Below are 21,504 nucleotides of genomic sequence, written 5' to 3'. Positions count from 1 at the left end.
GGAGAAATGTTGGAAACAATAATGGCTACAAATTTTCTAAAAATAAAGACACCACAGCACAGATCCAAATTCAGAAGGATTTAAAGATATACATTTAATAATATATATAATAAATATACAAAAGGCACAACAAGACACATCATATTCAAGTGATGAAAACCAAAGACAAGGAAAACACCTTGAAGGTAGAGGGGAAAAAAAGACACAGTACATGCGCAGGAACAAGGATCAGAATCACAGAACACCTGGTGCAGAAACGATGCAAGCTGAAGACGATGAGGACAAAGACGTGATGCCTCCACACACATGAAGCTCGGGTCTCTATACTCAGCAAACCAGCCTTCAGAAGCCAAGGAGAGACTTCTGGTGTGGACAGGACACAACCCTCCGAGGACTCTGAAAGGTCAGTCATAGCAGGCAGCTTAGAGAGCAGACCCCAAACTTAAAGACCTGATGGGGAGACTTTCCAAGTGTTCCTCCTCTTTCATCGGCCAGCTTCGACCAGAGGAAAGGAGACCCTGCGAGCCAAAGCATGCGCGCGAGCCCAGGTTTTGGTTGGTTGGTTGGTTGGCTGGTCTTGTGTTTTTTACTCACCGGATCCTGTCCTGAAGAGACCCCGATCCTGGAGCTGCACTGTGGCCGTAGGCCAGGCACCCCACACCTCAGGAGAAAACCCATCCCTCTGGCCACAGAAACCGGGAAAAGGGGTCCTGTGATCCAGAGAGTGTCGGGGGTCCTTCATTTTATCCCTCTTCCCTCCTTGCCTGGCCCTCAGGCAGCCCCAGTCACACGACCCCACCGGCCCCTCCCCTAGGCAGGCGGGGCCCCTCCGCTGACCTCCTCCGGGCCCCAAAGAAGGGTCAGAGGTCCACACATCTACCTGAAGGTTGTGGGTCCTCACCAGCTATATTGGCAGGGTCTGGGAACATCGTAGAAACAGAGCTCACACCTGCCAGGCCAGGGAGATGATGCACAAGCCTGACTGGGCTGAAGGTGCCTCCGTGAGAGCCGCCCCAGGAGGCGGGGATGGCGTCACCAGTCTGGCTAATGGAAACGTGGGCACCACCGGCATCCGACCGCTTAGAATAACGAATGTCCCTGGCGTTCTAGAGCAACCTTCCTGACGTCCCTAGACCAGCACCATCCACATCTGCTGGAAACATGTTACAAGTGCACACTCTGGGGCCCCTCCCAGACCCACTGGCTCACAATTTCGGGGGTGGGGCCCCGCCACCTGGGTTTTAGGAGCCTTCCAGGCGGTTCCGACGCAGCTCAAGCTTGAGAACCCCTGGTGGACAGTGGTGCTGCTCAGATGGGACACAGGAGACAAATCGGCAGGGAATTCTGACTCAGCAGGTCCTGGGTAGGGACTGACGTTCTGCAGGCCTACCGAGCTCCCAGCTGATGCCCGTCCACTAAAACTCGGGCCACATCGTGAGGAGCGAGCCTCGAGGGCAGTGGTTCTCAGCCCTGGCTGTGCACTAGAACCACTTGGAGATGTTGGGGGAAAAACCACCTGTGAAATGAGACCCATGAGATGAGTGTGGCTGGGAGTGTGGCCTGGCACTGGCGAGCGCAGTGAACAGCCGAGGCGCAGGCCCGCTGCTGCGGAGGAAAGGCCTGGGCTCCCAGAAACGGCGGTGTTGGTGGGCCTATTACGTGAGCCTGCGCACCTCCCCTCCAGCTGAGCTCACGACACTCCCTGCACAGAGTCATGGAGAAATGCACGGGCAAAGTGCCCCCGTGGCTGTCCTCTGCGGACCGGGGAGGCTGCCATGGAGCAGGGTCACCCGATCTCCCTGGGGATGAGGGGTCCCGGCGTGGTGGTACCAGATGTCAGTGCTTAACACTAGAGACAGACGCAGAGCAAATGATCATGGAAGGAGAGGAATCAGAATTTTTTGAACCGATGGCAGGGACCCTGGGAATGAAACCGATGCACAGCTGCTAAACTAGCAGGCAGGATAATTCTAGGTCTTCTGGTCAAGCCCCAACCCGTCACCGTAACGGGGATGCCCGGCTCTTCCCAGCAGCTTCCAGGACTGGTGAGGAAGGACCCTGCAGTTCAGCCCCAGGTGAGACCAGCAAGTGGCGCTCAGGGCTTCCTCAGAGGGACCGATGACCGTTTTCAAGGGTCACTGTGTCCTGGAGCAAAGGAAAGCCCCTGACCCTCAGGGGTTACTACACACCAGCTTTGAAGAGGCCCGGTCAGCCACTGAGGTCCACTGGCCAGAGTGGGCTTGTGGAGGCCGGATGAGAATGGGTCTCACCCCGAGTCTAGCTCACCGGGGGCCCGTGGGAACCAGAGGCCCAGAACGCGTAGCGGGGACACGCACACTTAGCGCCCTATGGAGTCTCCCCACTTGTGCTCGGGGCCGGAGCGGAGGCCATGCCGTAGAAAGGCCCCGTGGAAGCCCGCGGAGCCCCACCCCCTGCTGCGGGAGGTGGCCCAGAGGCGCCACATCCCCAGAGGGAGTGCTGCAGGTCAGGGACCCCCGAAGCTCAATCGCAAGGCTTCCGGCCTGTGACTAGCTGGACTGTGTCCCCCCAAGTTCACAAGCCAGGGCCCTAGTCCCAGCACCTCAGAATGTGCAGAATCTGGAGAGAGGACCTTTAATGAGTTACTGAAGTTAACACGAGGTCGCTGGGTGGGTCCTAATCCAACCTGACCGGGTCCTTACGAGGAGAGACGAGGACACAGACACACACGGGATGAGCACGCGGGAACACGGGGAGGGGACGACTGTCCACATGCCCAGGAGAGAGGCCTCGGGAGGGACAGCCCTGCGACCCCTGGGCCTTGGACTCCCAGCCTCCAAACTGTGAGACGGTCGATACATGTCTGTTGTTTAAGCCCCGAGTCTGCGGTGCTTGTCATGGTGACCTGAGCAGATACCCCACGGCCCACTGAACCCCCTCTGTGGCTGTTACAGAGCACGGGTCCTGAAGAGCGGCTGGGGGTCACAGCCAGGGCCCTGGGGTCGCAGATCCTGGCACCCAGGCTTTGCTTTCTTCTCCCGACCCCGCCGGCCGAGGTCGCCAGCCGGCGGGTGCCTGCGCAGGCTGGGAGAGCAGAGCGCCTCCATGCTGACCTCGGCCGGGCGACCTTCTGGTGCGGTCACCCGCAGCGCACTCCGACATCCCTGGAGGAGGTGGGCCTGGTGCAGCCCAGATGCTCAACTAGGACCGGCGTGGGCCAGGGTGGGGGAGGAAGCGGCCCCAGCTCAGGACACATGACCCTGGTGCCCCCCTCGGGGAGGGGAGAGGGGCGGGAACGTGGAGTCGGGGTCACCAGGGCCTGGGGTAGCCTGAGCAGGGGGAGGGGAGGGAGCTGGCCCGGCTCTGAGGCCGGACCCTTGGCCACCACGCTCTGGAACCCAGGACCACGGGGTCAGAGTCGCCGAGCAGGCAGGCTCCTCACGGGCTGGCACAACCTCTCCGTCCCTCGGGTACGGGGCGCCCGGACCCTCCTGGGAAAGGGGCCGGCTCCCCCAGGCAGCCACCCAGCCTCGCTCCCACCACGGTTTCCCTTCCCTAGAAGCCGGGTCCTGGGGTGGGGCTTTGAGCCGCTCGGTCCCGGGCGTGGATCGTTGCACCTCCTCCCAGGGCGGCCAGAGGGGCCCGCAGTGCCCGCCGCCCCCTTCCAGTCACCGTCAGCAGCCCTGTCACTGAAGGCAAGCTCCCGTGCCCAGTGCACAGTGAGGCCAAGCCAACCAGAACACTGCAGTCTGGCGCAGAGAAGGGCCCCGCGAGGAGACGGGTGGCTCGGGCTCAAAACACCCCTGGGCCTTAGGGGGGGAGATGCCCGCTGCTGGTCGCTTGCTTCAAACAGGAGAGCCAGGGACTCCGAGCTCACAGGTACAGCTGCTTCCCCTGGAGCTCTCTGTACCTGGTCCCAGCGCTGCAGGGGTGCTAGGAGGGGGGCTGCTCATTCACACCGATGGGTGCAGAAGCCCATCTTTACCCAGACAGTCCCGCGGTCCTCACTCCCCAAGCAGTCACGTCCACACCGCCCAGAAATGACACACAAGGAACGCAAAGCATTGTCAACAAAAGCGTGTATTAATCTGCTGATTGGAAACTGGTTAAAGAGTAAGGCACTCAGGCTTACGGTCTCCGTGCGGTTACGGTTTCTGGCTGCTCTTAGTACCATTTCAGAAGCTCGTGACTACAGTGTCGCTCCCGGGCGGGCTCCGCGCCGTGTGGGAGGACGGCGCCCGCTCTAACGCCTCGCAGACTCGCACTCACAACCCGGCTCCGCTTTCAGCTCGGCAGCCTCAGGTCCAGAGAGTGACTTTACATCCACACGAGCTACCGTGTTAATACAAAGTTCACTGAAGTCTATCACAAAGTTTCTTTTATGAACAAACAGTAGAAAGTAAAAATTTGCAAACTGTTATAAAATACTTAGGAATGTTTCATAATACTTTCATTGCTATCAAATGCCCAAGAAACCAGAGAAATAAGACTAAAGAGTTTGTTAAAGGTTGTTTGTGAAACTTAAAGGTAGGACTGTTAACTCAAACAGATCTGTGTAGCTAACAAGGCACGTGCAACCGTTTGATGACACGTCCTTTGATCACTGGGTCCGCGTGAACTCACCCACTTGACGTGCTTGTTCACCCGCCTCCCCAAAGCTCAATGGTTTTCACATTCAAAGCAATTTGGCAACTAGGACTATTTTCAGATTTAAGAAAGGCTGTTCACGGTGACTCCACGGTCTGCTGTCCCTGCCAGGAAGCGCTCAGACCATTTACTGCAGTCACGCGTCTTGATCTGGAAGAAAAGGAACCACCACGTGTGGCCATGGAAGGAAGTTCCCAGAACACGGCCGAGACAAAGGAGCAGAGGCCGGAGCTCAGGTTGTCGGCCAAGCAGGACAGCCACCAGCGTCTGTCGTGCGCGGAGATTCCATCAGCGGCCCCGCGGAGCCTGGCCAGTGCAGGCCCCTGCTCGCCGGGGGCGGACCTGTGGTCACCCAAGAGCCCTAGGTGACCGTCGCAGATGGCAGGGCAGGTCTGATTCAGGAGACTCTGCCCCTGGGGCCTGAGGCCTGTGGTCAGCGGGGCGGGAACGGCAGGCGGAGCCTCTTAGACACTCCCCCCTGCCAGCCACACACCAGCACCTGACCGACTACTGCCCTTCAGAGAGGTTTTATAATTCGAACTTTTACTGGAAAAATATCTTGATGTTCCAGTAAAGAGACACACTAAAAAGTCATCCCATAAGTGGCCTGAACTTTGACAGTAAAGCTTTTTGGTGGAACCTTTTAGGTGGGAGAATAAAATCCAAGAATTCTTAAAAAAAGAAAAAAAGACATAAGGTGAGTTTAACTACCACTCAGTGCTATTCGGTATAGTCAAGGTCAGAAAGCAAACCCTCGTCCAACTGCGTCCTGTACCCTGATGTCAACGGCAAGTCGTCTGTGCTTTTCTGGGGAAATGACAGGGGCTGGGGGGTGGCCCCAAGACGGACTGCAGACGCCCCACTTCCTGCGCGTGGAGCTGCGCGGGCCCGGATGCAGGGAGATGGTCTGCACTGGCTCGCAGACGGAGCAGAGGCCAGGGATGTGCAGTTTCCTCCCCAAATGAACAACAGAAAAGCCCTGACAGTCATAATGTCTCAAGTGACTAAATACAGAAATCAGAGAAGAGGGAACAGAAGCTCCCAGGCCTGGGCCTGGAGGGCAGCTTCCCTCCCCAGGGTCAGAGGCGGATGGGGCAGCGGGTCCCTGCTGACCCACAGCCCGAGGAAAGGCGTGGAGACCGCTTGCCGTGCCACGAAGTGCGTCTCAGTTGTTCTCGAATCTAGCATATGGGTTTTCTTCTCTAAACAAACCTGAAAACAAAACGGGCCTGATTAGAAATGCACTCAGCCAACAGGAAACGAGGGTCAGAAAGCAGCACATGGTGTCTTATATGAAGATTTACTGCGGCCAAAAGGAAGCTGGGTATGCTAATAGGCAGGTTCAAACACTACCCTTCACCTTTTCGTGAACGTCACACCACAGGTGACTTTAAAACTGAAGTGGAATTTATTGGAAACAGTATTTCTAAGAAACACAGATCCTAAGAAATAGACTTGTTTGCTGATTCTCTCAAAGGGAAATAAGAAATTTAAAGCCACCGTTTCTTCCCTCAGTGGTTGACTAAATTATACAGAAGAAAACAAAACCACCTTACTTTAGATATTCTTATAAATGCTGATTAATTTTCAGAATTAAGGCCACACACAGAAGGTGACCGTCAGTCTACCTGCGAAGGAGCTAAGCGCCCAGAGACTCGGCGTTTTCTCTCTGCATCGTGGAAACGCGCCCTCCCCCTCTTTACACACCTGGGCTGCACACGCAACTCTCCGGAGCCACTGCAACAAATCTACTTACCGCAGGGTTTGGGGGGTGGGGGACAGTGGGGGAAAGCTAAGGGTGGGGGAGAACGCCCTTCTGTCAGAGGAACGGGGGGGGCCCGGCCGGGGGGGGGGAAGCGCTCAGCGGGGGGGGGGGGCGGAGCGCACAGCTGGTTTTGGGTAAAAAGCTATCGTGTGCCAAATACCGAATACTAGCAGTCTTGTTAAGGCCCAGCTCCGGCTCTACTTCTAGTTTAGAGGGAAAACACACAGAAACTGCTTTGTGATAAAGAAACCAAAGGCCTTCTAACGTCAAGAGACGGGTTCGTCTGCGGTGCATTTGGTGTTCATAGGGCCAAGCACCTCCCTCCCCCTCCCACCAGCAGCTCGAAGGTTCCCCACAGCTGAGGCTTCCTTCCAAAGTCCAGGCCACTCAAAGGGCTTTACACAAAGGGCACAAGAGAATTCTATCAGTGCAATTAAAGGGCAACTGACCAGCTCCAAGACAGGAACACAGGGAATCCGTGACTGTTCCAGAAAAGGCCTCGTGCAGGCCGAGCAGAGCAAAGGTCCAGGATCCCATCACGACCTGTGCTACGTTGTGTGTGTGTGTGTGTGTGTGTACACGCACACGAGCACACAACCATCTCGTCTTTTATTTACATTAATGTTAAAATCAGATTTCAAAAAGCTTTCCATGATTTCCAAATTTCGTCGGAAACCAAGTGCCAGGGAGCAGAAAACACCAGTGATATCGGTGGTTTGAAAATCAGTACAGAGCCAGCTAAACACAGAAGCAGGTTCAGTGCTGCCAAACACCGGAAACATAGTCCCCCACTGAACACCTCACCAAACAAAAGCCCAGAACAGAGCCTGGACACAGCTCCCGGGAAACAAGCGGTCCAAGGCCTCAGTGTGGCTACTGCTGACTCGGTCAGGAGGCGGGCCAGGAGCAACTCCAGCACAAGGGAGAAGGCGGGCAAAGCCCCGCAGGTAAGGGACTCACCCCACCGCAGGGCAAACAAGTCCACAAGGCGGCAAAGGGCGACAGCACTTCACCAGCAAGCAGGTGCCAGGAAGGCCGGCAGAGGCAGAGCACTTGCGGGCCTCGTCTTACGGGCACTGCTCCCAGTGCAGCCCACACCCTATAGCAGAGCCCGCTGGGCGCTGGGCGCAGCCCAGACGGCCAGGCCAGCTCCTGCCGACGGAAATGCAGAGCCAGGCGATTCTCACCGTATTTCTTCCTGATCTCATCATGTCTCGACTTCATCTCTGCTCTCCTAGAAAACACAGAAATCCCTTTCAGCAGCAAATTACAGTGTACATTTCGTGTGTGCGCGCGTGTGTGTGTGTGTGTGTGTCTGCACGGCTTGTGGGATCTTAGCTCCCCGACCAGGGATCAAAGCCGGGGCCCCTGCAGTGGAAGCGCAGAGCTCTAACCACTGGACCGCCAGGGAAGTCCCCACAGTGTAATGCCAACAGCTGTGCCTTTCACTCCATTGTGGCCTCTGGGAGCCAGAGCCAGGTGGTGGCGGCTCTGATGTGGCCACAGCCACGCTCCCACCGGGACAGGCAGGGTGCTGAGCACGGACCCCTTCATTTCAAGGAAAGCAATTCCAACACCCCGTACTGTGACTGAAGACATTTTTTCCGTATGAAAACAAGCCAATCAGCAAAGACCTTACGCTTGGTTCTGAGGATGGTTAGGAGCTCGCAGGAGCCTCGGCCCGGCCGCTGCGGGCTGACAAGCCCCCAGCCCCCCTGCGCACATGCCTCGGACAGACAGGAGACCCCAGGCAGAAGCCTTCCTCCTGCTGAGCCCCCGTGGGCTCAGAACCAGACGGGCCTCCAGAGGCCTCGCCGGCCCTGCCCCAAAGTCCCAGCTGGTGGCCACCGGCCAGGTCCCTGTCACGCGGCTTCCCACCCTCCACGCCACCACCGAGAAGCCCCCTCGGACGCCCGACACGGTCCTGACTTTCCCACGTGGAGAAAGCTGGGACCGAGTAACGGCCCCCGGGGCGCGGGGCCTCACCGCTCCTCCTGGCGGACCCGGCGCTCCTCTCGCTCCCGAGCAGCCCTCTCCTCGCTCTTGTCCGGCCGCCGGCTCCGCCTCCTCCCGCAGCAGCAGAAGCAGCAGCAGCAGGCGACGCCCAGGAGCAGGGCGCCCCCAAGCACCGACAGGGCAATGATCAGGGCCTCGAAGTTCACTGCCAATGCAAAGGCGCACAGTCAGGGCCCCGCTCACGGCCACGCCTCCTCCTCGGCAGGCGGGGGGGGGGGCGGGGCAACGGACGGACGACGACGCCCCCGCCTTCCTCCAGCCTGCTTCTGTGACTTAGTCACCATTTCCATCAACCTGAAGCAACAGGTAGCTTTTCTCATCACCTGATGCTGAAAGGCTGTTTCCAACCTGAGAAAAGTTAACAAAACCAGGAAGAAAGAGAAGCTCCGCAGTGCACTCAGCTGCTACAACACTTGAAACTCAATCTCACGCAATCAGACGCTAAGCCCGACCGGCTTCCGTGATTATCTAAATCAAAGACCAGAGCCTCCCATCTGCTGCCAACAGGACACACGCCTGCCCGCCGGGCAGGGCACCAGCCGGAGCTGCGGCCCCGGCCAACGCCCAGGGGCTGGAGAACGGTGACTGTGATTTCCTGTCCAGACCAAACGCACTCAGAACAAGTTGCAATTCTTTCCAACTTCTCTTGAGGATTTACAAATTAAAACCAGTCAGTCGGTACTTTTCCACTCCATTCAAGCCAGAGCCTATCACAGGACAGGCTGACACCTTCCAGTTAGCACCACCCCGCCCCGCCCTGGACAGCGGTGCGACCATCACAGGACGGCCTCCTGCCGCACAGAGCTCAGAGCTCGTAAGCTCGGGTGCCACTGGTCTCTTGGTTGGGGGGAGGTGGGGTGGGCTGGGGTCTGGAAGGTGAGAGCTCTTCCTCGGGTCGGGGAGGGAGACACCAGTGCCCCGGTGCCCCCAGCCCCCCTCAGGCTGCCAGTGTGACAGCACCCGCTCTGCCTTCTGAGCTTTGAACCATGTGGTTTTTCCTCCTCTGACCTGTTCTGGAAGTGCGAGAATTGCAAGATACAGTAGTAACAGGAGACCGCCACAAGCAGGTGGCGTAACTTTTTGACTAGAGAACTCGAGAACAATCAACTTTATTTTTATTTACTTTTTAAAATCAATTTATTTATTTTATTTATTTATTTTTGGCTGCGTTGGGTCTTCGTCGCTTCACGTGGACTTTCTCTACTTGCGGCGAGCAGGGGCTACTCTTCATTGTGGTGTGCGGGCTTCTCATTGTGGTGGCTTCTCTTTACTGTGGAGCATGGGATCTAGGCGCATGGGCTTCAGTAGTTGTGGTGCACAGGCTCAGTAGTTGTGGTGCACAGGATTAGTTGCTCCGCTGCATGTGGGATCTTGCCGGACCAGGGATTGAACCCGTGTCCCCTATGTTGGCAAGTGGATTCTCAACCACTGTGCCACCCGGGAAGCCCCGAGAACAATCAACTTTAAAAACCGACGAGGGGCTTTCCTGGTGGCACAGTGGTTGAGAATCCGCCTCCCAATGCAGGGGATGTGATTTTGATTCCTGGTCAGGAAACTAGATCCCACATGCTGCAGCTAAGAGTCTGCATGCCACAACTCTGGAGCCTGCGAGCCACAACTAAGGAGCCAGTGAGCCGCCACTAAGGAGCCTGCCTGCCACAACTAAGACCCAGTGCCACCAAAATAAATAAATAAAATAAAATTTAAAAGAAACCAAGAAAAAACAAAAACCCATGAGACCAGTCAGACAGCTGGCTCTAAAATACACCTGCCTCCACAAGAGCTTTTCTGATTAGCAGCTAAACCCAGTTATAAAACAGAACAGAAATTCCACCACGATGGGAAGCTGAACTATGGGCTTACTTCCGAGAAATCTACTCTAGGACGTACTAGACCTGAACAGAGAGAGAACCTGTTCCCAGACGGGGGTTCAGACGGTAAAGACCTTGCTGTTCTCCACCTGAACGTGTGTGTGTTTTTGTTTGTTTTTTGGCTGAGCTGTGCAGCATGTGGGATCTTAGTTCCCCGACCAGGGACTGAACCCAGGTCCCCCGCAGTAGAAGTGCAGAGTCTTAACCACTGAACCACCATGGAAGTCCCCTGAACGCATATATTTAAGGTCGTTACAATCACAACCCCAATTTTGCCTAGAACTGGTTAAGATGATTCTACAGTTACTTGTAAGAATAAAAGCACCTGTGGCACAGGGCTGAGGTAGTGTGAGGTGCTGCCCCGACGGGGTGGACCACAAGGCCCCACCCACTCGGCTCCCGGGGACGAGGCCCCAGCTCCCTGCAGGCCCGAGGAATAAACCCGACGAGGCCAGCGCACCTTCTCTCAGGAGCCGGGGTACCGCACCCTCCTGTTACTACAAAGTCTGCCCCCAGCGCCCCTGCTCACCCCCCGAGAGCCCGTGTGCCCTGATGCTGCCTGGAGCGGCATCAACGGGGGCAGCCACGCTTGAGAACCGTGTGGCCCACCGACTAAGGCTAGACGTGAAAGGGGTGCCAGTCAGCAGTGTGCCCCTGAGCGCACGCCCAGGGCGGTGGGTGTCTGTGTCCAGCCCACGCGGGAGCACACGGCAGCCCGCACACAGCCCGGTGTCCACCAGTGCACCGCAGCGGTCGCCCACGGTGTCCTGAGGGATAGGCGAGCGCTGGACGTGGTCTGTGTGTTTTGCTGAGTGGCGATAACCTGCAGACCCACGTGAAAATTCGCTGAGTACGCAGGCATTTGTATATGCACAAGCGTACACGCATGCGTGCACGCATGTGTCTGTACTTGCACGTGTGTACGTGTGCGTGTCCTCTGGAGTCCAGGGCCCGGAGAGAGGGAGCGAGGGCTCACGTGTGCACTGTGTTAGAGTCATGCTTCAGTTTAAAAGCATTTTAACAGTTAAGGTCCCAGATGCTGATGGTTGGTTCCCTGGTGCGGGAGCCATCTCTGCGGAACAGATGGGGAGGGAAGGTTCCACGGAGGAGGCGGCCGCCAACATGGAAGCAGACGGCCGTGTGGCCCAAGGAGCCTTTCTGGAGTGAGGGCAATAGAGGGAACGGCCAGCTGGGAGGACGTGACGGGTGTGCCTGCACATGTACACGCACCCATACACACACACTCCCACAGACACAAACTTCTGGGTTCCCTGGGTTTCAGCTGGTGAAATCAGAAGTGAGTCGTTTCAGATGGAGGCTGACAGATTCTGAGATGGAAATCAATTAGAAAAAAGACAGATAAAACAGATCATCACAATTCTCTGCAAGAGCACTGGCTCCTATGACCTGTAGCCAGGGGGCCTCCCGATGGCCCCAAACCAGAAGCCATAAAGGAAAGGATTAATAAGCCCAACTCATAAAAATGAGCTCCACGTGGCAATACACACCACAAACCAACCTAAAAGGCCACCTAGGAAACAACCTGGGTCTCACCTAGGGATCACTTCCCTTGGAGAAAGAGCAGGGTTAGGGTTAGGGTTAGGGTTAGGGTTAGAGTTAGGGTTAGGGAACGGGCACGGTTTAGGGTACAGGTTATGGTACGACAACAGTTTAGGGTTAGCGTACGTGTTAGGGTACGGGTTAGCGTTAGTGTACGGGTTAGGATTAGGGTACAGGTTAGGGTAAGGCTTCCGGTAAGGGTTAGGGTTAGGGTTAGGGAATGGGTACGGTTTAGGGTGCAGGTTAGGGTACGACAACGGATTAGGGTTAGGGTATGTGTTAGGGTATGGGTTAGGGTACGACACTGAGACAGGTGCTGACACGCCACCCGCATGGCCCCGGGACGTGGGGAGATGCCTGCAGAACAGAGCCAAGGCCGTGGCCTTCAGGGCAGCCTCCAGACCCGGACCGGCCACTTTCCCAGATGCCACCGCTCTCACCGGCCTCCCCCACCTCCCCACTCCTGGCAGCTTACATTAACTGAGCACAACCAGAATTTTCAAAACGGCACTGGTTTTGCAAGAAGCCAATGAGAACAGTGCCTTACCCCAGCACACGCCCCAGCGCGCAGAGCTCAGCTTGCAGAGAGAGCTGGGCGGCAGGATTTTGGTCACCGGGTAGTCCAAGCACGCCTTGTCAGTGTTGCACCAAAGACACTGCAAGAGGCAATGACAGGGCATCAGACGCGTAAATGCTGAAGGGCCAGCCCCGCCGGCCACACTGCTGTCCCCCCTCGGCCCCCTTCCCAACACTGGCTCAACGCCGCCAACCCACCAAGGCCCTCCTCACTCAAGCCCCTTCCACCAGGCGCCCTGCCGGCCTCGCGGCCTCCTTGCTGGTCCCCGCCCGGGGCCTCTGCATGGCCTGCTCCCCTCGCCCGGATGCTGCCCTCCCTTCTAACACCCAGAGCATCCAGGCGTCAGCCGCCTGCAGGAGGGACCGAGCCAGGCATGGCTGGAGTGGTGTCCGCCCACGGTTATCACCCTGTAAAGATGCTAATTTGATCTCTAGGACTGAACCAAGCGGTCTGTCTTATTGCTGGCTGTCTTAAAGATGATTCTACTAGAGCACAAGGGCATCCGTCCAGAACCGCAGAGCTGGAGAAAACCTGGCAGGTGTGCCCGAGTCCCTGGAATGCACGGCAGAGACCTGGCCAGCACACCAGCCGAGGGGCCCAGAGCCGGGCAGGCACTGGCACAGATGTGAGGTTTGGGTCAACCTAACAACCCGCCCAGGTCAGGACGTTCGGGATATTTTCAAGCTTGAAGGTAAAGATTTTACTACGTTTTTTTTCTTTGAAGTTTTAACAGGATGGAAAGTCATGGTATGTTTTGGTCCCAAGTTAGGGTGAAAATCTGTTACAGAGAAATGTTTTAGTGAAACCTGGGGTCCCAGGGCCACTGACACAGTGTCCACTTTGGTGTCTTGTGCTCAAAATGACAGACAGCAGGGAGGCCCTCTTCATTTCGGCCGTTTCAGAATAACTTCCGTTTCAGCGGTTCTTTCCTGGCTTAACGACTTCTGGGAAATCCACCATTTTCAAACAGCTCAAGTTTTAAACACCTAATTTTCCATTTTTACGTGACAGTTTCACCGAACGCCATGTGAGCTCACTGGGAGGATAAGTTCTCTTTGTGCTGGTGTCGTGGCTGTTTGTCACTCGTTTTTTAGATTAATGAGGTACACGCACGTGGTGAACAACGCAGGGGTGCCGGCAGATCCTTCCGGAAGCCCGTGTGCATTAAGGATTCGCACACAGCGGGGTCTGCCCTGGCTTTCATCTGCACTTCTGACCTCACCTGTCTGGGTTCAGAGCGGGGGTCAGGCTTTCAGAGGAGGTGTGCACCCCGCTGTGGTCTGGGCACCCCCCAACCCCACACAAGGAGGGCGAGCACGGGCACTCCAGCTCGAGGCCCCCTCAGCACTGCGAGAGCCCGGCGGGGGCCGGGAGGGCTCCGAGCACACCTGCTGCATCTCAGGGTCCGTCTGTAAGACAAGAGGCCTCCAAGGTGGAGTGAGCCCCGTGGGAAAGCCCTGGGCACAGGTCAACAGTCGCAGACGAGGGGCTAAACGTGCTCCCGCCTCCCTGGCCCCCACCCTGCTGCCGGACACCTCTGCTCAGGCCTGCGGGCACCAGGGGCTCACACAAGTTCCGGGCTGTGTGAAACGTACGTGCTTTATTTCAGGAGCGGAAGGAGCACGTGAACAGCACTCAAGTGGCATGTGCAGCTTTCACCAGACGCTTTAATATGCCTGAGAAAGGCTGCTAAGAGCCGTCATGAAAAATACCTCCACAAACCCCAGACCACAGAACCCGGAACACACACAAGCAGCCCTGGAGCCAGAGGCATGGGGTCTGCTTCTGGGTCACATGCTGACCCTGTGCTACTTACAGAGACATTCTTCAGGCACTCTTCACAGGTTCTGTTTGTGTTCTGAGAACAACCTGCAGGGCAAAGAACACACATCACTGAGAATCCTGCGGTGTCCACGCGGGGAGGGTGGGCAAGTGACGCTCAGAGCCCGGAACAGGCGGCCCCTCCCGCGCCAAGCCTTCAGGCACGCAGACCGGGCCTCTACAGGCAGGGCCCTGGGAGGACACACAAGCAGCACACGTGTGGTCCTGACCCCAGGGGTCTCCTGGGAGAGAAGACGGCGCCGCCCAGCAAGGCCAGCGCCTGCGTCTCACCTGCATGGTCACACACCACTGACTGTCTAGTCAGCAGACACCCTGGAACCAGAGGCCACAGCGATGCCAGGCCAGACTCAAGCCAGGCCATGGCCCCCTCGCCGGTCCCAACCCTGCGGAGCACCCCCTGCACCCCCAGGCACTCTTCACCGCACAGGTGCTACGGGAAGGGCTCAAACCCCGAGCAGCTGACAGCTCTGGAACGCAAGCTAAGCAGAAGCGAAGAGGTGGTGTACGAATAAAGGATTCCAGTCCACCATCAAGCAGCCGTTCTTCACCCCACGCTGCCCCTCAAGACACGCACACACTTGGAAGAGGCCTGAGCACATCCCATCAGCCACCAGGAAAGGCACGTGAGAATCGCAGTCAGGCCCCACTTCACACCCACCAGAACGGCTGCATTACAAAGACTGACAATGCTAATGGTGGTGAGGACGGGGCGGGCGGGCTCAGCGGCTCAAAAACAAACACGTGCTCCTCCGAGACTTGGCAATTCCACTCTCAGTCTCGTACCCAAGACAAACCAGAACACACGTGCACAGGGACACATGCACAGGGAGACATGCACAGGGGGCTGATGGCAACTTTATGTATAGAACAGCTGAGAGCTGAAAATGGCCCAGATGTCCAGGCGCCCCGCATGCCCCTCAGCCTCCCCACTGGTCCTGAGAGCTTCCAGGTGGCTCCCTGGCCAGGGCCTCTGCGCAGCCTGCTCCTCCTGCCTGGATGGAGGACCTGACCCTCCCCGGGACCACCTCCTCCTAACACGCTGTACCCAAGGGGCAAGGGGACAGAGGTCGTTGGAGGATGGACAGGGAAACTAAACTGGTCCAGTCCTACAGTGGGACACTCTTCAGCCCTAAAAAGAAGTCTACGTCACACACGATGACTCTACAAATCACGTGCGTTGGGGGAAGCCTCCCGCAAAGGCCCGCAGCGCAGGGCTCGGGGACGGGTGAGACTCCTCTTCGGGGGCCGGGTGGGGGGGAAGGATGGGTTGGCTGGGGCCCCAAGCTCCTGGAGAGGCCTGTTCTGAGGCTTGCAGGAGGTCAGGGTCTCACAGGTGTAACTCACTGGATGGCACACGTAGGATTCCTGCACTTCACTGTATGTAAACTTGATCTCAAAAGAAGGAGGTGAACGCTGAGCTCTTAGTGATGAGGTGCACGGGGAGGAGGTGGGGGCGTGCGCGGCTGTAACTTCAAAACGCGACAGACCTGGTGGTGGGCGGAGGGCCGCTCACTGCCCAGGTCTCCCAACTTCCCTCTACTTTCCAAGGTTTTCCTAATAAAATGCAGGGCAAAGAGCTTTAGCTTTAAGTCGTTTGCTAAGCAGGACTCACGCAGTAACTGCTGCTGTGAAATAGCTGGAGAGTTCGTCTATTCAACAGCCTTCCACGCTCCATTCTTAAAAACCAAAATCCTCTTTTATCTGAAACGAAAGCCCCTTCTGTGACAACACGCCGTTCTGCGCAGTCGCCATGAAGCAGCACCCTCCGCAGAGCCTCCAGCGGCCTGCTGCTGGGTTCGCGTTCAGCCGACCCTCAACTGCTTTACTCCCTCAGCCCCAGGAAGCTGGAGCCAGAAGCAGCCCCTGAAATACCTCCATTCTCAGAGGACTGCCGAGAGGGGCCCCGGGGCCCTGTGGACCAGCAGGAGGGAACGGCCTCACTCACAAGCCGGATTCGCAGTTCTGTCCACCAAGGGGCTGAGAGAGGACGGCACACATGTTGCCAGGTCTTTGGTCTCCAGCCACTGTCCCCACTAAAAGGAAACGGGCAGAACAATAACGCCACAACCGGGGCAGAGAAAGGACAACACCGGCCTTGGACAGCTTGCAAAGCCAGAAAGTGGCACAAGGACCCAGAAGCCAGCGTGGAGGGGGTCCTCCTTGCCAAAGTGGCACAACTTAACGTCAGAGTGAATGACAGTAATGGACTCTCACCTCCTGAACGCCCACGATTTCACACGGACACAGAATAAACACAGGGAAGGACAGCTAGGCAAGAGTCTCCGTCCCAGTAAACAGGGACACCAAGACCACTGCGCCGTTTGCGGAGGGACAAGATGTTACGTACGCTGTCAGAGCACCCCCCACCCCGGCTTAATTATACCTGTGAATAGAAAATGGCACCTGAAAAATGATCGGAGATATCACCAGAACAACCTGTGACAAGAACGGCACAAGTGACAGCAGGTGCCTCTGAGGGGTGCCGGAAGGACAGTCACCCAGTGGCTGGGTCCCCCCGAGATGCACCTGAATCAAATCAGAGGAAACCAGGCAGGACCACAGAGGGCCTCTGAGCACAGGACAGGCTGAGGGGCTACTCCAGGGGAGCAGAGGCTGAGAGACATGACGCCCAAAGGCAACACGCCAGCCGCCGTCAGAGGACCCAGGACGCTCCTGAGGTAACTGGTGATCTGTGTGCACAGGCGTGTGTTAACTCAAGGGTCCGGGGTCGTACCAATGGTCACTGTGCAGACGTGACCGTCACGCTCCGGCTATGCCCTTCTTAGGAGATGCACCCCGGTGAATTTAGGGTAAATGGCCACATCACAACTTGCTCTCAAACGGTTTGGTGACAAGAGTAACAGGCAGCGACTTCCCTGGTGGTCCACTGGTTAAGACTCAGCGCTTTCACTGCAGTGGCCCGGGTTCAATCCCTGGTCAGGGAAGGAAGATCCCACAGGCCGCCAGGCACGGCCAAAAGAAACAGAAGCACGCAGACACAGACAAGGAGCAGCAAAGCAAATATGGCGAAGGCTGGAAGAGCAGAAAGGACTCAGGAGTTCACTGGACCATTTACTCCTTCAACTGTTTCTCTAAAGCGCCGGGCAAGGAGGTAGGGCAAGGAGGTATGGCGGGGACTGCACGGCGCCTACCACACCCACTCTCGAGTCCTTCTGAAGCACCGTGAGAGAGGCCCCGGGCAGCAGGTGCTAAAGCATGGGAACTTCTTCTCAGGCCTCTCCAATTTAAAAGTCTGTGTGACAACTGGTCTTGCGTGAACTAACCTAACCAACATCGGCTCCAAGATACACACCATAAACCGGTCCACCCTGGGGTCTCTGGGTCACGGGCCAGATGAGTCAACAGAGAGGCCTGGGAGGGGAAGGGCCAAGGAGACGGCCTCGCCCTTCTCCTGCTCCCGGCAACGCCAAGGTTCAACAGCCCTCCCAATGTCAGTTCAGAGCCGAGACAAGGTAGTTCCCTCCTCGCCCTTGAAAACACCAGGGTGTTTTTCGTAGTAAGACAGGGAAATACGTTAACCATTTGCAGCTGCTTCAGAGACTGGGCGTCAGCAGTCACTCACTGCATCTTATCTCATCCCGGAAACAGAAAACTTTGTGCTGAAAGCCAGAGCCATGTCAACATCTGGCCTGAGTTTCCGAGGCCTAACGCTGAACGCCACTGTCCTGACTTCGGAAGGCCCGTGGCCGGGACTCTTCAGCTTGGACTCCCCTTACCAATGACTAGAGAACCTTAAGTCTCATGCTCTTGGGAAACTAAGTTAAAACAAAAAAGGTTCTCAGGACACACTAACCCGTGATACATTTGAGTTCCTTCCTAAACTGCTTAAGCACAAAAGGACACACTAGTGTGTGTAAAGAGGGATGTTGTAAAGAAACAAGGAAGTGAGTCAGTATATTTACCGTGGAACACAACAGGCCAGAGGGCTGCCTGCCTTCGGCAGCGCCCTCAGCAGTGGAAAAGCCCCAGAACCGGGCACTATGGCCATGCCGCACGGTGACAGGGCACAGAGTGCCCGCGCGGTCAATTTCACATGAGAAACGAGGCAGAAAGTTCACCTAGACAGAAAGTCCTGGCTGTCGCACCGCCTCAGCAGAAAAGGGGGAGTGAGGAGGGCAGAGGGCAAAGGCTCGGACCCGTGCACACACCCCATGCCCCGCAACCTGCCTGGAAGCCCCCGTTCTCTGCAGCAAGACCCTGTAAGGAGCCCCCGCCCCCAGCTACCCCGGCCACCACCAGCTCCTCCGGACCCCTCTGTTTAGGACAAGACTGAGGTCCCTTTAGGGGCTGCCTTCCCTCTAGATGTAAAGGTGAAACTCTGGGGTGGAGTCTGACCCCACACCCAATTAAAGCGGGGTCCAAAGCCCATGAAACTTCTTTAATTCAATGAACTTCCCTCTGAAGATCTTCAACACCTTGTCGGTTCCTAACGTCTCCCCACCACCCAAGTGCACAGTAAAGACAGACGTTAGACGTGGCTGGGTTTGGACCGTATGATGCTCTGTGACGGTTAATTTTATCTGTCAGACTGGCTGGGCTAAGGGATGCCCAGAGAGCTGGTAAAACACTTTGTTTGTTTCCTTCTTTTTTTAAGATTTTTTTTTCTTTTTTCTTTTCCTTTTTTGTGGCCTTGCCGTGCAGCATGCAGGATCTTAGTTCCCCAACCAGGGATGGAACCCGAGCCCCCGGCAATGGAAGCGCAGAGTCCTAACCACTAGACTGCCAGGAATTCCCAAAACACTCTTTCTGGTAGTGGCCGTGAGGGTGTTTCCAGAAGAGACGAGCATGAGTTGGTGGACGGGTGAAAGCACCTGGCCCTCTCCAAGGTGGGTGGGCATCACCTAACCAATTGAGGGCCCGAACAGAACAGAAAGGCAAGGAAGGAGGAGTCTGCTCTTTGTGTGAGAGCTGAGACGTCCACCTCCCCCTGCCCTTGGGCCTTCAGGCGTAGACTGGGCCGTATCCCCCGGGCTCCCCACTGCCTGGCCTTGAGGTGTGGCCTGCGCTACACGCCAGCTCTCCCGGAAAGCAGACGGCAGCTCATGGGGCTCCTCCACCCCTGGGTCACGTGATCCAGTCCCTCATAATAACTCTTTCTCTATAGCTATGTATATCCTGTTGGTTCTGTTTCTCTAGAGTGAGTTTTCCTAATACACACAGCATGCTTGCGAGGAAAACAAAGTCTCTTAAATAGCGTAGTCACATTCCTACGGCATGACAAGTGGTGAAGTCTCACAGCGAGCCCGGGCTCAGTGTGGCTAGAAGAAGAGCCACTTTTCTCCTGAAATACTAGGATTACAGTCCAGTTTCACTCCCAAGCTGTCACAGGACGTGCTCACGCAACCCACAGGAGTCTCTGCCCCTAAGTCCAGGGCGAGGGCAGGGTGAAAAGCTGGCAGTCAAACACACCTGGGGCGCTTCCTGACACACCCACTTCAACAATACACACCCGGCGGCCACCAAGGAGAGGTTCTCGGGCGACTGAGGACTCTCGGCTCTCAGCCACCCAGTTTGGTAAAAAGCACTCGCACCACACTTGTGCTGAACAAGCCATCTGGGCCGAAAGTTCCCTATTCTGTGTCACTCGACTCTGCATTAACGAACAGTATCACAAACGTACACACAAGTACGCTTAGAAGGCGATGAGAAAAAACTCAAGTAGTCCTGCCCTGGAACCGACACCCCACGAGGTCACAGAGAGGAAAGGTGCTGTGCTGTGCTAAACAGAAGGTACCGAAGCCGCAGCTAACTGGCGCTGAGAAAACCCCCGGCCCCTCAGGCTGACCCAGGTCGGTTAGGCCACCGGCCCAAGGCTCGATTCCCCACACTAGCGACCACGCGGGGATGCCACACACAGCAGCCAGATCAAACGCTCCCAAGATCCCCAGCGGCCTGCAGACCTGGAGAGAGAAGCCACCCTCCAGCACCAGCGCTTCTGGAACTGCTGGGCCCTTAGGTCATGCACTCCCCTCACCACCACCCCCTGACTCTCAACTGCCGTTTCCTGGTCAGGCCCCCCAGGAACTCGTCGCCTCCACTTGCCGGTCACCACCGTGGGCCCGGCACCTGGCACAGGTAGTTACTGAGGACAGGGGGGATCGCCTAGCAAAGCCGCCCACCTGCCCACGCAGCGCGGGCCTGCAGAGCCCAGGAACCAGCGGCAGGGCGGGCTCAGCCCAAGCACCGGCCGCTATCCCTGGAGCTCCTCGAAGGGGCCTACTCCGTACGGTGGCGGGTGTAGGGGCCGCATACAGGCCTCCTCGAAGCGAGCAGGGCCCCCAACACACCAGCCGCGCCCGCAGAAGGGCCCGGCCCCTGGACTCCGGCCGCCGACCCGCTGTGGGACGAGCGAGCTCCCCAGCTCTGCTTTCGACCCCGAGTCCACACCCGAGACGGCTCTTTCCGAGGGTCGTGGCGCCGCTGCGCTCGGCCAGGCCGACGCCGCGGTCCCGGACCACCCCGCATGCTGAGCCAGGACAAAGGGCCGGCCCACCGCCGTCCCCGAGCCCCGCCGCCCCAGGCTGCGGACCGACACTCGGGTGGCCTCCCGGCCGCAGACCGCGCGGGCCCAGAGCAGCGACCCAGAGCGGCTGCGACCCCCGGCCCTCCGCACCCCTTGACCCCGACACTGCGCCCCCCCGCCCTCCCCCTCCGCCGCGACCCCGCCCCGCACCCCCGGCCCCCCCGCCCCCGAGCCCGCCGGCTGCCCTCACCCTGCGCGGCGGCCGCCGGGAGGAGCAGCAGGAACAGCGCGGCGCCGCCGAGGGCCAGTCCCCAGCGCGGAGTCGGCCCGCGGACCCTGCCGGACGCCATGGCGGCTGCGACCCCGCCAGTCGGTCGTCGTCCTCGTCTGCCGGACGCGCAGCACCTCGGACCCCGGCCAGGCGCCTCCGCCCGGAAGGGCCGCGCTCCGGCGGTGGGCGGGGCGGCGGACGGGCCAGTGCGGAACAGGGGCCCGCCCCGCGCCGCTCGCGGTCCCGCCTCCCGGCGCGCGGATCAGTGCGCCTGCGCGGCGGGAAGGGGGCGGGCCGCGGGGGCCGCTGAGGCTCAGTGCGCTTGCGCGGTTGGGAGGGGTGCTACGCGACCTTGACCCTAAAGGGGTGGAGGAGCGCTCAGCGAGTGGACGGGAGGCCTTGCTTTCTGGCCTGGTCCCGCGGGCCTCGCAGAGCCAGCACGCTGGGGCCCTGACCCCCGCCCGGAAGACCTCCGACCCGGAGGTCACCTCC

The 21,504-nt window shown here is 57.8% G+C and overlaps 1 protein-coding gene across 1 annotated transcript; it reads right to left on the bottom strand.

Annotated features, from left to right (window-relative positions):
* Window positions 1-4,041: 4,041 nt before the first annotated feature.
* On the bottom strand, window positions 4,042-21,162 carry PTTG1IP (PTTG1 interacting protein). Its single transcript, XM_027078822.1, has 6 exons — window positions 20,992-21,162; window positions 14,232-14,284; window positions 12,386-12,494; window positions 8,378-8,552; window positions 7,579-7,625; window positions 4,042-5,838 (listed from the first exon to the last, which is right to left on the bottom strand). The coding sequence occupies exons 1-6, from the start codon at window positions 21,089-21,091 to the stop codon at window positions 5,792-5,794; spliced, it is 531 nt and encodes a 176-aa protein (XP_026934623.1). The 5' UTR covers window positions 21,092-21,162; the 3' UTR covers window positions 4,042-5,791.
* Window positions 21,163-21,504: the final 342 nt, after the last annotated feature.

This window comes from Aethalodelphis obliquidens, unplaced genomic scaffold (assembly GCF_003676395.1).
Source record: "Aethalodelphis obliquidens isolate GAN/ISIS:26980383/991018 unplaced genomic scaffold, ASM367639v1 scaffold1, whole genome shotgun sequence".
Taxonomy (NCBI): Eukaryota; Metazoa; Chordata; class Mammalia; order Artiodactyla; family Delphinidae; genus Aethalodelphis; species Aethalodelphis obliquidens.
This window is presented reverse-complemented; position numbering and strand designations above follow the sequence as displayed.